The following is a 16,427-nucleotide window of genomic DNA, read 5'->3' as shown; positions in this document are numbered from 1 at the left end:
GTCTTTAACTGCACTCAGCGGGAGGAACAGGATGGGTGCGCTTACTTCATCTTGATCAATACTGGAAGCTGAGTCCTGGCTTTTGCCCTCTTCCTACTTAGAGTTCGCTCCCTTTCAATGCCCCTTTGTTGGTTTTTCCTATTTGATGGGCTTTAAATAGGAGTGTTTCTCTAGTTTCTTCTTAGGCAATTTGCTCACTCTATACTCTCTCCCTCAGTTCATGCCAACCACGTTCATCACGTAGCTACAAATGTGCAAATATGTCACGAGTTTGTATCTCCAGGCTGATCTTTCTCATCAATTACAACTGACTGCTTGATATTTCTACTTATATATCTCAAAATCATGGCAAATTCAACATGTCTAAAACGCAATTCATGATTTACCCTTCAACCCACCACCAGCTTTATTTGACACCTAGAAGTCACCTTTGACACTTTCAGGAATGATCGAGTACCTCATTGAATAGCCATCAAAAGTTTATTACATGCATATTTTTATTCTTCAGACGTTTACTGGGCAATTGGTCCTTCACAAAAAGTACACACTAAATAAATGCCTTCTCTGTGCCTGACCTTGTGCTAATTCCTAGGTATACAAAGTTAATGAAATTGATACTGCACACTAGTGCAACCGGTATTAAACAAGCAAACCCATAAATTATTATCAAGTTACAAATTATGATAACTGTTCCTAATAAAAGCAGCAGCAAGATATAACACAAAACTTTCATGAAACTAAAAGGAGTTGTGTGTTCCTAGAGCAAAGGATGTAAGTGGCGGATAATTAGATTAAGAATGTCCTTAAATGTCATCGTAAGGACTTCAACTTTTAAGGCAATAAAAGCCACTAAGGGATTTAAGCAGGGAAGTAACATGGTCAGATTGTTCTACAGCGTATATCTGGTTATGTAATCATTCAGGAACTGGTTCTCTCTCAAATGTCATTTTACCTTCTCTGTCAAATATATTCCTCTTTTTAACAATATCTGAAAAGGATCCCTTACCTGAGACTCCAAAAGTTATGACTGCAATTAGCACTGGTTGAGATGGAATCTAATCCAAATGAAGGAATGCATCATTTACCAATAACTAACTTTAGTATCGCCTATAATATATAAAGCATATTTATATTCACTTTGCTTTTCTTTATTTTTCACTTGTTTTTCATAGCAACTTTACGTACCATATGGCTGTCACTACTGTAACTCCTAATATCTTGGGCAACAATTGCTACAGAGAGATCTGCCCGGGTCCCATCGTGAGTCCTCTTCTGACATCTGGGTCACTTCTAATCTGTTTTGGTCCCACTTGGGTCCGTATCCCATTCTGAAATTCTTGTTTCCATGACAATTTGCTCCGTCCCTTGTGTCAAAGTTGGTTACTAATTACAGAGGTTGCTAAGTTGTTGTGTCTTTCAGTTTTCATAATTCACTCTTCAAAGTAAAATTTTCAGCTATCTCTATAACTCTGGTTATTCCTGTTTATATTTGGTACCACAGATACTACAACTAATTGCGGGAGGCAGATAATCCGTTCTACTCCAACATAAATCCAGCTCTACCGTAACAAAACTCTACCACAGAATGCCACTTGACGATGACTCTGAAATGACCAGGAAATGAATGTGGTATCTAGTTGTGAAGGTTGAGGTATCTTGGCAGAAAAATAATTACTTCTGAGATGAAAGCTTCCTGGTCAGCTCTCCTCTGCTACCCCAAAGCCGTTTACTCAAGTCTTTGTTTTCATCCTCCACTATTAAACATCTCTTGGCATCAATATCCTCCACTATCAAATATCTCTTGGGCATCAATTTTGTCCCCTTGCTGCATCACCAGAATTTTTTTAGAGGGAGGGAAGGGCAGAGGGAGAGGAAGAGAAAGAATCTGAAGCAGGCTCCACACCCAGCACAGCCCCTGACTCGGGGCTTGATCCTATGACTCTGAGATCATGACCTGAGCTGAAATCAAGAGTCAGATACTTCACCGACTGAGCTGCCCAGGTGCCCCAGCATTGCCAGAGTTTTGCTGTGTGATTACTTCACATCTCTTGTTGTGTGGGTTACACACTCCTGAACATGTAACAGAAGCCCTGGATCCAAGGAAATGGTCCACGAGTGAAATAATCCAGAACTCAACATCCAATACTAAAAATTTTTAGGTCTTTCATATGTCAAAATATGTCAAGTGAGTTACCCTTCCCCCACTCAAAACCCTCTCCTCCTCCCTACCCTAGAAGTAGAAGTAGGCAAATGAGAAGGTACACAGGGAGGCACGAACGATGGAAGGAAAAACAAAATTAAAAGGCAAAAGGGGAGAAAGGAGAACTAATCCTACTTTTATTTTGGAATGGTAGATTTTTGCTGGAAACAACATTTCCCCAAGGATGGTCATCTCAAAATCTCTACCAGAATTTCTCCGGATCTATTTTAAATGCAGACTATCAGGGCCCTACCCCCAGAGCTACTAAATCAGAATATCAGAGAGTAGAGGCCGAGGGTCTACATTTTTAACAAGCAATATTTTTATACGAATAAAAGTCTTAAAGCAATGAATATAAATCTCATCTTCTGTAGCCATTGGATAGACACCTCATTGCCCTCTGTTGTTCCTTCATTGTTGTCACAGGTGGTACTTACTTCTCAGCCTTAGTTTAAGGCTGGTAAATGTTGTTAGTTTATCAGATGGCTGCTGGAAGCATGAAAGATATGATATAACGGGTTTCCTTGCCCTTGTAAAGTCAATCATCTAATAAGGAAAACAGAGACTTGGCATATGGGTGGTATACAGGCAAAGAAACAGATACAATTTATGCAAGTACCTATGTGCTTAGAAAAACAAGGTTGGCAGGTGAGCAACTCAAATAGGTACTAGATGCTTCAGTCCAGAAAGCCAGGAGCTTGACTCAGGAGTTTTGAATGAGGAAGGATAATCAGGGAACCACCACAGTGAGGCAAGTCCCACAAAGACACAAGGGTGAGAGTTGCGGTTCCAGTTCTGCAACTGTGTGATGGGTCAGCGAGTCTTTTCATTTTTCTTGAATGTTCTCTATTATGCATAATCAAGGCCAATCTTTATTATGTGTTCCTTTGTTCCTTATGCTCCCACCTCATTCTAGAAACGACCAAAGGCAGGGAACATACACAAATTTCCTCTGGAGCCAACATTCACTGACTAAGTTCAGCCAAGTTTCCTTCAGGGCCAAGTGGGTGAGGATGCTACAGCCCAAAACTTCTCCAACCATGGAACGCAAAAGACAGGAAATATCACCAAATGCAAACTGGAACCTACTATTGTCCATGGGCAATCACTTCGGTGTTCACATATCTCACAATTGTAAAATTATACGGCTAAGGGTGAAACCAGTGTGCGAAGGATGGGGACACTGTGTAGACTTTCTGTGGTGAATTGGGTCAGGAGCACACCTCTGACAAAACTGCTGGCATCTGGTCAGAGATTTTCATGTGTTTGATACAATGGTGTCTGGCCCAGTACTTTTCTCACGGCACCTTTGACTTCTTTGTTTCTTAAACTGTAAATTATGGGGTTCAACATTGGGGTCAGCACTCCATAAAGCAGCGAGATGATCTTATCTACTTCTTGTGAACTTGATGAAGAAGGCTTTAGGTACATAGACAGGGCGGCCCCAAAATACAAGATCACCACAGTCAGGTGGGCACCACAGGTGGAAAAAGCTTTGTTTCTTCCCTCTGCTGAGCTGATTCTCAGAATAGTGGAAAGGATGAAGACATAAGAGATGCAAATCAAGAGCATCGGAATAGGCAGGAGGAGCACGCTGACCACCAGCATGATCATGTCCATGAGCAGTGAACTTGTGCAAGCTAACTTCAGCACGGCCAGGATTTCACACGTGAAGTGATCGATGAGATTCCTACAGAGGGGCACCCGCAGGGCGAAACTGGTTTCCAGCAGGGCGGTCACACACCCCGTCACCCAGGAGACAGTGGCCATCTGCACACAGACCTGCCTGTTCATGATGATGGGGTATCTCAGTGGGTGGCAAATGGCCACGTAACGGTCATATGCCATCACAGCCAGGAGCACGCACTCTGTGGAGCCCATGGCGAGGGACAAATACATCTGTACCATGCACCCAGAAAAGACAATGGTTTTCTGGGATGAGAGCAAGTTCACCAGCAAAGTGGGAATCGATGCAGATGTGTAACAGATATCCATGAAAGACAGATTTCCAAGGAAAAAGTACATGGGGGTTTGGAGGCGTGAATCTAGGACAGTGATCAAGATCAGAGTGCTGTTGCCCAAGAGAGTTATCAGATACATCACAAGGCTGAAGACGAAGAGAACAATCTCTAACTTCGGGTATCTAGAAAAACCCTCCAGGAAAAAAAAGCTCCAAACGGTGAGGTTTCCTCCTTTCATTTCCCTTTTCTTTTTTTTGCACCTGTAGTTATTCTAATATTATAATTGTGTTCAATTCATCTGAGGACATAAAGAAATGGATCGAGCATCGTGTTCAGTTAGGAAAAGACTTTCAAACTTATTTTCACTATTATAAACACAATTTTGCTACAAGTGATCACAAGCCTTATCTATGGTTCTAAAGGGAGGGGGAACAGGCTTGATCTACATAAAAAGGTGATTATTCCACAACGAAATTTAGAAAAGAGTGAAATTGAAAACAAGATAAACGTATTTCATACCTGAATTTCAGTTCGTTCTCCTATGCTTGGCATAGAAGTTTTTCAGTACAGATTTGAAAGTACTGCGCAACGAAAAATATGAGTGAACACTGACTAAATGGGGCATAGATTAAAAAGTAAACCAGATAAGTGAAGCAAAGAAAACATGTCTAGGGCAGCCCTGGTGGCTCAGCAGTTTAGCGTCGCCTTCAGCCTGGCGTGATCCCAGGGTCCCGGGATCGAGTCCCACATCGGGCTCCCTGCATGGAGCCTGCTTCTCTCTCTGCCTGTGTCTCTGCCTCTCTTTCTCTCTTTCTCTCTCCCCACCCCCCATGAATAAATAAGTAATCTTAAAAAAAAAAAGAAAGAAAGAAAACATGCTTGTACAATAAAAACCAGTAATGATCTTCAGTGTAAGAAGAGGAGGGATATTGAAAGAAGCAAATAAATGACTTTGTTCTGGGTCTAAATAAACTCCTTCCTTTCCAGCGAATAGCATGGAGGTCCATACACTTGTCTCAAAAAAATGATGACACTGTTGAAAGCATTGGAAGTACCCATTCTGATTATATTTAAGTACCAGTTTACAAGTCACACAAAATGAGCCACCTTATTTAAACACCTGCACAGCATGCACAGCACAGTCTCACTCCTCATTGAGACCCCTACCTTCGTGAGTACGTAAATGTTGCTAAATATTATTCCCAGGCGAAACTCTTCTCATATATTAAAGCCCATGAAGATCTGGAAGATGCAGAAATTAAGCTCCCTTTTTAAGCTCTCTTAAAGTCTCTTGGAAAAGATTATAGATCATCTAGGTATAAACAAGACGCTGAATGTTTGGGTTTTTTTTACATTCCAGTCCATTCTATCTGGGTTTTACATGACACTTCACATTAATAAAAAGAAAAGACAAAAAAGTACCTTGCCTCTGCACTGATACCGCTCTTTATCACCCTTGATCGTTTCCCTTTCCCTACTAGTCCTTTCCTTCCTGTTTTCAGATATCCTGGCTCTGCACCATCCCGGCTGGCCGTGTTCCCTGTGCACACTGCCATCCTACCTTTGCTCTTTCTCTCATAGGCAAAGTCCTCCGTGACATGGTTCACCTTACGGTGTTTTGCTCCTCACTTTCTCATCGCCGGGGTTCCTTCGTGGTTTCTCCCTTTCTGCAGTGTTACCCTTCATCTCCCCATTCCCCATATTTCAAAAGTGGGTAAGTGGGGTGATGGTGGAAACAATCTCGTCCTGGGGGTGATATCTTGTATCATGTCCCTAGAGCAGGAGCATAGGATTTTCCCCAATAGTTTCCATCATAGGATGTTATTCTCTGTGACTTCTGCTCCACCGTATCTCATTCCTAGCCTATTAGCAAGCCCTTCCGTTGTTTCCTGTCTTAGTCATCAGTCCCCAAGCAGCTTGCATGGGGACTAAGTCCAAACATTATCTGCTCCAGCCCAGTAGGCTGTTGGTTTTCTAGGGAATGCCTATCAGTTTGCCTTTCCTCTGCGGTACTCGAGTGGAGTTTGTACTTCTCCTTCTACGAGTTCCATTTTTCCTACATCACAGTAGATAATTCTCATTCATTTCTTAGATAACAGGTCCTTTCATAGGGATTTCTCTGCCAGATTTTATATTTAACAAATTCTGTACAAAAAATTGTATTATATTATCATAGAGATTATTTTAAAGAAACTGAGCATGTGTGTGTATGTGCATGTGTGTGTTACTCTTAAGACTAGCCAAAAAGACACAATTTTTTTTTTTTTAAGAATGAAAAATCAGCCCAGTTGCCTGAGACATGATATTTTCCTACTGTTTCAAAAGGGTGCCTGCCTGGCTGGCTGAGTCAGTAGAGCATTAAGACCCTTGATTTCAGGGTTGTGAGCTTGAGCCCCACACTGGGTGCAGACATTACTTTAAAAAAAATTTTTTTTTAATCTTTAATAAAAAAAATAGTAACCAGGAAAAATTTGTCGTCCCATCTGAATTCCCTGTTGCCAACTCCAAATAAAATATTGTTTTAGGATGAACTTCATAAAGTTAGCTACGTGCAAGAAAGAATGAATGTATCCATGTTAAAAATGCTAAACATATTATGTAAAAATCAACATTGCAATTCATTTCTTTCAGAAGTATTTACTGTCACCTCCATAACTAAAAGTGCCAAAGGACAGCAACTGACATACTACATAAATTTAAATCATCTGTTGTGTGGGGGGAATACCTGTTGTCCCTGAGCAATTTAAATTTCAGCAGCTATAATATGCACAGGTTTGAAACTGCAGATCCTTGAGGGATGATGTCCCAATGATCCAATTATATCAAACTTTTAAAAATTGAGACAGAGTGAGCCATAGTTCTCCAAAATAATTTCAAGGAACTCATAAAAATAAAGTCTTCTATTCCTCCCAGTCCATCCTTGCTTTATCAATATTTTTTTTCTTGAATGACTACAGTGTATATTGAACAGTATTTAACAGTCTCTGTATTTAACAGAGAGAGAGAGTCTACAAAAAAAAATCCCTAGAATTCTAAGATATATATTTTTTTCATTTGTGGGACTACTTCCTAGTTTTCAGGGCTTAAGGAATCAAAATTTACTCTTTAAGGCACTTGTGCTAAATAAGTGATCAGAAATTTTACTCAATGCACATATATTGAAGAGGCCCTTAAAACAATGAACCCTCAGGAGCTAAAGACAGACCTAGCACCCAGATCTTGGTTCTAAATACAATTCTCACCTAAAAAGAGATGTAGTTTTAAGGCTGGAGCAGGAAAAGGACAAGACAAGCTACGAGAGTAGCTTACTGCACTGGAATACCAGAAAGTATGCCAAGAATGACAGGAATATTTCAAAAGGCGGTACGAACCCGTCCGATGAGGCTCCCATTGGCCAAATCTGAGACAAATCATTTTGAGCATCAAAATAAAAAATGGTTAAAATAGATTATAATCCAGAGAATAAAATAAGAAAGCATGAGTTCTTCTGAAAGTAAGGAAAGTTCTTCCTTACAGGAGGATGCCAAAAAATAAATATGAAAGAATGATGTCATTAGAAAATCATTACGGGTTGTTGTAGTAATAGATTAGAACGGGTAAAATGTTATAGGAGGGAAATGTAAGCTTCATAGTTGTCCAAAGTCAAAGTTGGATGAGAAACAGGGTATTTTACAGGGTGTCGGAGTATCACTGCACAAACTACGAATTAATTTCAAAAATAAGACACTAACAGCTTTACAGCGAGGAGCTCTGGAGGACAAGCACCTTCGCATCACCAACCACGGGACAAACTGACTCCATGTGCCTTCTGACACGATGGGCATAGTATCACGTCTACCGTATTCCCACCAAAAATACACGACCCGGGGCAGCCCGGGTGGCTCAGGGGTTTAGCGCCGCCTTCAGCCCAGGGCCTGATCCTGGAGACCCGGGATCGAGTCCCACGTCGGGCTTCCTGCATGGAGCCTGCTTCTCCCTCTGCCTGTGTCTCTCTGTGTCTCTCACGAATAAATAAATAAAATTTTTAAAAAAATACACGACCCGAATCTGAGTACGAGGGAAAACCAGACAAAATTAAATTAAGGGACATTTAAAAATGAGCAGCCTATACTCATCAACACTGTCAAGGTCAGGAAACAAAGAAGAAGCCTAAGAAATGTTCCAGGAGATTAGAGAAAGTGGACAACCAAATGCAATGCATGACCCCGCCAGCACTCAGTATCAGAGCGGGGGGGGGGGGGGGGGGGGCTGGCTCTAAAGCGTATTAACAGGGCAAGGGGCGAACCTGGAATATGGGCTGTAGAGTAGATCGCAGCTTGTATCATAGTGCAACTGCCTGATCTCCCTAACTACAGCGCGTGGGAGGCAGGAGAACATCCTTGTTCTAGAACACTTCCCTAGCTGGGGTTCCGGGGGCAAAACGTCTCCGACTTACTGTCAGAGTCCACAGGAAACACGCGCGTCAAAAGTGGGCTCCCGAGGGGCTGGCCCTGCACGTGGGGCCTGGGCTCCCGGAGCAAAGTCCTGGGGGGCGGCGGTGGGCGGTGGGGTCACAGGCCCCGGGCGGTCCCCGCGGCCCAGGGGGCGACGACGCGGTCGCCCCCGGAGGGCAGGCAGGCGGGCAGGCGGCAGGGGGGCAAAGCCGGGGCGTGGGGCCTGTCCTGCGGCCTCTGGGACCCCCACCGCCCCCCCGGCCCGGCCCCCACCGCCTGCGGTGCATGCCCGGCCCCGCCCCGCCCCGCCCTCGCCCCGCCCCCGCCCCAGGCCCCGCCCTCGCCCCGCCCCACCGCCGGCAGTTCCTGCCCGGCCCCGGCCCCGCCCCCGGCCCCGCCCCTGCCCCGGGCCCCGCCCCCACCGCCCTTGGCCCATCCCCGGCCCCGCCCTCTCCCCGCCCCAGGCCCCGCCCTCTCCCCGCCCCAGGCCCCGCCCCACCAGGCTCCGCCCGTGGCCCCGCCCCCACCGCCTGCAGTTCGTGCCCGGCTCCGCCCCCGCCCCGCCCAGGCCCCGCCCCCACCCCAGGCCCGCTCCCCCACGGCCCCGCCCAGGCCCCGCCCCCGCCAGCCGCGATTCATGCCCGGCCCCGCCCAGGCCCCGCCCCCACCCCAGGCCCGCTCCCCCACGGCCCTGCCCAGGCCCCGCCCCCGCCAGCCGCGATTCATGCCCGGCCCCGCCCCTGGCCCCGCCCCCGCCCCCTCCGCCGGCGCCCTCGGCTAGCACGTGCGGGGCGCGAGGACCCAGGCGCGCAGGGGGGCCGCGCCCCACCCCGACCACCGAGGCCCAGCGCCCCGCGACCTGCCAACCTGCCGCGCCCACCGCGGAGTGCAGGGGAGCCTCGGTGGGGAGACTGTGCGGGGAAACGAGGGCCTCGCGGCCCCCCTGCCAGGGCAGGGACACCGGCCCCTCCGGCGGTTCTTCCTCGCGCTCCCCCCGCGCCGCTGCTCCCGACGGGCGCCCGCGTCCGCCCCGCCGCCCGGTCGGGTGAGCGCGGCCCCGGAGGCCGTGGTCCCGAGCTCCCCGCTGGTGACCCGCCCAGCGCCCCTCTCCTCGCCGACCCGGGCCCTTCGGGTGCGTCTGCTCCTGCAGCCCCGTGTCCCTGCCGGCTGCAGGCGCCACCGTAGCGCCCGCGTCCCGCCGACCTGGGGTCCCTCTGGCCCGCGGCTCTGGGCACACCGTCCCGTGCGGCACGTGGCTGGTGTCGTATCTCGTGTGACCCCTGGGGGTCCCCCTGGGGGTCCCCGCGGCCCGGTCCCCGTCCCCGCCGGGGCTCGTCACCCTGGGCTGCGAGGCTCAGCGCATCCCGGGGCTGCATCCCTGCTGCCCCCTGCGCCTCCCACCCCTGGGCTGGACCGGCCTGGCCTTCCCAGGGCGCAGTGACCCCGAGCCTGTTGCGGGGGGGAGAGTTTACTGCAGTCGTGGGTGAAGAGCAGGTACGTTCATTACCACATTCCTTCGGCGAGGTACGCAGTTCCCCATCCATCCTGTGTCCCTGTGACGGTCCCCACGCTCCGGATCGCCAAGGGTGAATGGACACTCCAGATAAAGAATGAGCAGGGGAACTTGGTCATACCACATGAATAAGCAGATGTTTTCCTTCTTAGGAAAAGAAGTAAGAAATAGATGGAATAATGTGAGAATTAAAAATAGAGGGCACCTGGGTGGCTCAGTGGTTGAGCATCTGCCTTTGGCTCAGGTCGTGATCCCGGGGTCGGAGGATCGAGTCCCACGTCGGGCTCCCCGCATCTCTCTCTCTCTGTGTCTCTGCCTCTCTCTCTCTCTGTGTCTCTCATGGATAGATAAATAAAATCTTTTTTAAAAAAAGAATTAAAAATAGAAATAATTAGTTTGAAGAATGACATTTTGGGGATAATGGACTTGAGTGCCTATTCATGATAAGCTTGAAATGGTTAAACCTGCTACATACACCCCATTGGCTTGTCTGACTGTAGAAAACAGGAAACAACACGGAGTTAATGACTTCACAGTGTTAATAAGATGGATCTCGAAATTCTACTTTCCTAAACATCAGTGCTCGCAGTAAATCTATCACCAGGCAACAGCGCAACAATAATTTCTCTAGAAGATTGACAATGGGATATTAAGTGGAAATAACAGGCATTGATATTGGAGAAAAGGAGATAAAATTATCACTTGCAAACTGTATGATTGTATGTCTAAAAAGAAGAGATCCAACTAAAACTGTTCCCTAGCAATCGTTTATTAAACTAATAACAGAAATAAATAAAAATCAGTAATTTGCCTGTGGCCAAGTTGGAAAACTTAGAGACCAGAAAAAATTGCTATTATCAATTATATTAAAATTGTGAGGAATCTTAGAATGACTCCAACAGGAACAGTGCAGAAGTTACATGAAGGGAAAAATAACATTTTTAATAACAGTAGTGACATAAGCAGTAAACTAAATGAATTCTGATGCAAAATCTAGAGTCCACCTGTGTTATTTTGATCAATAAATAAAGATAATTCTTTTCTGAGGGGCGCCTGGATGGCTCAGTTGGTTAAGTGTCTGACCCTTGATTCTGACTCAGGTCATGATCTCAGGATCATGAGATCAAGCCCTGTGTTGGGGTCAGCACTGGGTATGGAGCCTGCTTAAGATTATCCTTCTCCCTGCACCCCTCCCCACTCCTCCCTCAAAAAAATAAATAGTTCTTTTCTAGTAAAAACACAAAATTACTATATTAAAATCATACCTTCAAAATTGAAGCAGAAGTTTCTAAACAAGATGGTACAGGTGAAAGAGACTTACAGAACCATTTCCCACAAACCAAACAAAAGAACTTAAAGGAAAAACTACTATTTAATAGTAAAACTGACTCTAGCTAATTCAGCTTTCCGAAGAGTAGCGTCATTATGTCATCTCCTGGTTGTGTGGTTCTTTTATTTAGAAAAATACCTCTGGGGGCTGTTTGATTGTGAAAGCAGGACCCCGGCTCATGCAAATGGAAAAGACTATGATAAAGGTAATTAAATTATTCTATTTAAAAACGAAGTTATAGGATTGTAAAATTCAATCCTGGCTTCTTCAGAAGGGATTTGAAACACTGGACGAGAGGAGACTGGAGAGAGTCTTAGGAAGAGAGCCTAGAAACCTTGGAGACTTACAGGAATCAAGAGAAACTAGCCAATGAGAAATGTCTAGTTGCAGGGAAGGCTAAGGATATATTTAAATACTGATATGTCATATTGAATTTTAGATTGTTGGCTGGTCTTAGCTATTTTCTACTTCCTCTATTACTCCCAAAATTTCCACTAAAGTCATAAAAACACAACAGTCTTGGGTGACAGAGCTTTGGGTAATGGAAAAATAAGAGTAGCTACCCGAATGGAGAACTTAGGCGTGTAATCACTAGCCAACCACGAAGCTAACTGAGCAGAGCCTTCAGTGATCACATACAATAAAGAACGGAGACCTTACAGAATTAGTTCAGGAAATCACTAAAAAAGAAAACAGCAATAACAACAACTCTTGAATGAGGGGAATCGATTTCCTGAGTTGCCACATAACATTATTTAAATGTCTGATCCTCAACAAAAAAATAAGACAAGGAAACAGGAAAATGTATGCCTGTGTTTAGTAATGATGTTAGGGTTGATCTATCAAGAAGACATAACAATTGTAAAAAAAAAATATATATATATATATATATATATATATATATATATATACTTAAAAAACAGAGCCCCCCGGGCACCTGGGTGGCTCAATCGTTTGAGCGTCCAACTCTTGATTTTTGGCTCGGATCTCAATCTCAGGGTTGCAGGATTGCGGCTTGTATCAGGTTCCCCACCCGGAGTCTGCTTGTCCCTCTCTCTCTGCTCCTCCCCCTGCTCATGCTCTCTTGCTCTGTCAAATAAATAAATAAAATCTTAAAAAAAAAAAAAAAAAAAACAGAGCTTCGAAAGACTTGAAACAAACTGACAGAATTAGAGGGAGAAGTAGACAATTCAACAGTAATAGTTGAAGACTTTTAACATACTCAGCTCTCATAACTAGACACCTCTCAAGGATAGAGAAGACTGGAACACTAAACCAAGTAGACTGAACACCGTTTCCAGAACACCCCACCCAACATCAGGCACATGCATAACAAAGTAACCAAAACTTAGTGCCTTTGAACAATAGCCATTTTCTTTTATCTCATGGTTGTCTGGGTCAGGAATTCAGACTACTTAAGGGTAATGTTTGTGACAAGCTATGTCCTCCCCTAACCATGTTTCCCTCTCTGCTGTTTCAGTTACCCACAGGCAACTGAGGTCCAGAAGCAGAAGATCCTCCTCCTAATGTAGCATCAGAAAGTCAATAGTAGCTTAACACTAAATAGATTTAATTAAACATTAGTAACATTTCATTAATTTATTAATAATTATGTCATTATTAATATTCCTAGAATGGTAGTCATTAAATTATTAACAGATACTGGGTGCCTGGGTGGCTCAGTCAGTTAAGAGTCCAACTCTTGATTTTGGCTCAGGTCATGATCTCAAGGTTGTGAGATCAAGCCCCTTGCCAGGCTCCATGGAGCCTGCTTAAGATTCTCTCCTTTCTTCTGTCCCTCCCTCTCCCTCTCTAAAATTTAAAAAAATAATAATAATTATAAACAAAAGATAGTAATCTTTGGATAGTTGCATATAGGTGATCTTTCTTTTTTTTAAGATTTTATTTATTCATGAGAGACACAGAGAAAGAGAGGCAGAGACACAGGCAGAGGGAGAATCAGGCTCCTAACGGGGAGCCCGATGTGGGACTCAATCCCAGGATCACGCCCTGAGCCAAAGGCAGATGCTCAACCACTGAGCCACCCAGGTACCCTGTGATCTTTCTTTTTCATCTTTAAAAAGTTTTATGTGTGCAAAAAGCATTACCTTTGTAATCCAAAATAAACCTGTAAAATCTTGTCCTTAGATTTATCTAAAGTGTAATTTATTTTTTATTTTTTAGAGCAGTGTTAGCTTCAGAGCAAAGTTGAGCAGAAAGTACAGAGATTTGCCATATCTTATCTGCCCCCAAACATGAACAAATTCCCCCACTATCAACATTTGTCATATATTTGTTACATTCAGTGAACCTAAAAGGATGCATCATTATCACCCAAAGTCCATAGTTTAACAGTAGGATTTACTATGGCATCACACACCATCGTTGTAGTATTATAAAGAAGTTTCACCACCTAAAACTTCTCTGCCTTATTCATCCTCCCTCTTCACTCCTCCCTGGTCACCACTGATCTTTTTTGCTATCTGCATAGTTTTGCCTTTTCCAGAACATCATATAGTTGGAATCATAGAGTATTTTAGTCTTTCAGATCTCTTTGACTCAGTAATATGCATTTAAGTTCCTCCATGTCTCTTTTAGGCTTGATAGCTCGTTTATTTTTAGTGCTGGATACTATTCCATTGGATATTCCAGTTAACATATCCATTACCTACTGAAGGATATCTTGGTTGCTTTCAAGTGTTGGAAATTATGGATAAAGCTGCTATAAACATCCAGGTTTTTATGCGGACACAAGTTTACAATTCACATGGGTAAATACCAAGGAGTATGACTGCTGGATCATATGGTAGGAGTATAATTATTTTTAATGTAATTTATAAACTTCCCAGAAGACTGACCCTCTTACATAACACCTATAATCTCTAGACAGACTACAGAAACTAATTCTCTTAGGACTCCACAGAGTCAACAAAGGTAGATTTTGGAAAAGAGCTAAAATATGAAAGGGATCAACACACGGTGAGCTTCCTGGATTTGGGGGCTTTGTCTGAAGCGAAACAGCCAAAATGGGGCCAAGAGTTGCTGACATTCTCATTGAAAACCACTTCTTTCTGGCCTGAGGGAGGCAGAGCCCAAGAAGGGAAGTGAAGGGAAAACTCAGGAAAGAATAAAGAGAGGGGAGTTCCACATTTTATGTGTCAACTCTGCCCCAGTCTCTGGCTGACCTCTAAAACCACACATGTTGCAGAGGAGATTGAAAACAGCTCTGAGGGGGGGGAAAAAAAAGAACTGACATCTGAACTGCCACCCACCAAAGGTAAGATAGTTTGCAGTTTGAGTCTAAGCCTGTTAATTTCCTGCTAAAAGAAAAGCAACTCATTGGAGGAATATGTTTAATAGAGTCCAGATTCTCTATAACATGACATTCACAACGTCCAGGATATAACCTCAGAACACTGGACATATGGAGAGTCAGGAAAAGGTGGGGCAGTGGGGGGAGGAGGAGTGGCGACCAATAGAGACCAAATCCAAGATGACCCAGATTTGTCACAATCAGACAAGAACTTAAAACCTGTTATTAATATTATAAGTATGTTTTGTGGGATCCCTGGGTGACACAGCGGTTTAGCGGCCTGCCTTTGGCCCAGGGCGCAATCCTGGAGACTCAGGATCGAATCCCACATTGGGCTCCCTGTGCATGCTTTTCCCTCTGCCTGTGTCTCTGCCTCTCTCACTGTGTGCCTATCATAAATAAATAAAAATTTAAAAAAATAAAATACCCTGGGAATTTAAAAAAAAATAAGTATGTTTTGTGAACTTTAAGTTTGTAATGAATGAAAAGATTGGAAATATTAGGAAAAGAATATAAAAAAGAATCCGGGGTGCCTGTGTGGCTCAGGTCATGATCTCAGGGTCCTGGGATTGAGCCTTGCATCCGGGCTCCCTGCTCAGCAGAGAGCCTGCTTCTCTCTCTCTCCCCCTCACACTCCTACTCATGCTTTCTCCCATGTCTCTCTCTGTCTCAAATAAATAAATAAAAATCTTTAAAAAAATAAAAATAAAAAAGAACCAAGTGGAAATTTTAAAACTGAAAACAATTGCTGAAATAAAAATTCACAGGATGGTATTTAATACCAGAATGGACATAGCAAACAAAATGTCAGTGAATTTAAAGACAGATATTTTTTAAAATGCCTCAGAGATCTTTAGAGCAGTATCAAATGTTTTCTCTAAAGATTTATTTTATTTTATTTTTTTAGAGAAAGAGCACAAGCAGGGGGAGGATCAGAAGGAGAAGGAAGAGAATCCTCAAGTGGACTCTCCACTGAGCGCAGAGCCTGATGCAGGGCTTGATCCCAGGACCCTGAGATTATGACCTGAGTCAAAAATCAAGAGATAGCCGCTCAACTGAGCCACCCAGATGCCCCTAGAACAGTATCAAATGACTTAACATAGCTTTAGTTGGAGTCCCAAGAAGAGAGGAGGGAGCAAATGGCACAGAAAAAAAAACAAACAAAACTTTTGAGTAAATAATGGCCCCAAATATCCCAAATTTGGTGAAGCACAAAAATTTAGAAATTTAAAAACCTAAGCAAACCTCAAATAGAATAAATACAAAGAAAAGTACACCTTGGCATATCATAGTTAAAGTGCTGAAATCCAAAAATAAAATCTTGGAAGAAGCCAGGAAAAAAGGACACATCCAGGGAAACAACAATTTGAATGACCAGTTATCACACTGGAAATCATGGAGGCTAAAAACAGTGAAAATCTCATTTGACAAAGTACAGCATCCTTTCTTGATTGAGGTAGAGGGAACATAAGTCATAAAACCCATCTACAAAAAGTCCATAGTGAATATCATTCCCAATGGGGAAAAACTGAGAGCTTTTCCCCTAAGGCCAGGAACATAGCAGAAATGTTCACTATTATTACCACTGATGTTCAACATAGTACTAGAAGTCCTAGCCTCAGCAATCAGACAACAAAAAGAAATAAAAGGCATCTGAATCAGCAAAGAAGTCACACT

The 16,427-nt window shown here is 44.0% G+C and overlaps 1 protein-coding gene across 1 annotated transcript; it reads right to left on the bottom strand.

Annotated features, from left to right (window-relative positions):
* Window positions 1–3,448: 3,448 nt before the first annotated feature.
* On the bottom strand, window positions 3,449–4,399 carry OR2K2 (olfactory receptor family 2 subfamily K member 2). The gene has a single exon (XM_026002706.2). It carries the CDS (start codon window positions 4,397–4,399, stop codon window positions 3,449–3,451), a length of 951 nt encoding a protein of 316 aa, XP_025858491.2.
* Between the last annotated feature and the right edge of the window lie 12,028 nt (window positions 4,400–16,427).

The sequence above is a fragment of the Vulpes vulpes genome, chromosome 12, assembly GCF_048418805.1.
Source record: "Vulpes vulpes isolate BD-2025 chromosome 12, VulVul3, whole genome shotgun sequence".
Taxonomy (NCBI): Eukaryota; Metazoa; Chordata; class Mammalia; order Carnivora; family Canidae; genus Vulpes; species Vulpes vulpes.
This window is presented reverse-complemented; position numbering and strand designations above follow the sequence as displayed.

What these genes read in the sequence shown, in the direction of transcription:
- OR2K2 (XM_026002706.2), bottom strand. Translation starts at nt 4,399, where the DNA reads ATGAAAGGAGGAAACCTCACCGTTTGGAGCTTTTTTTTCCTGGAGGGT.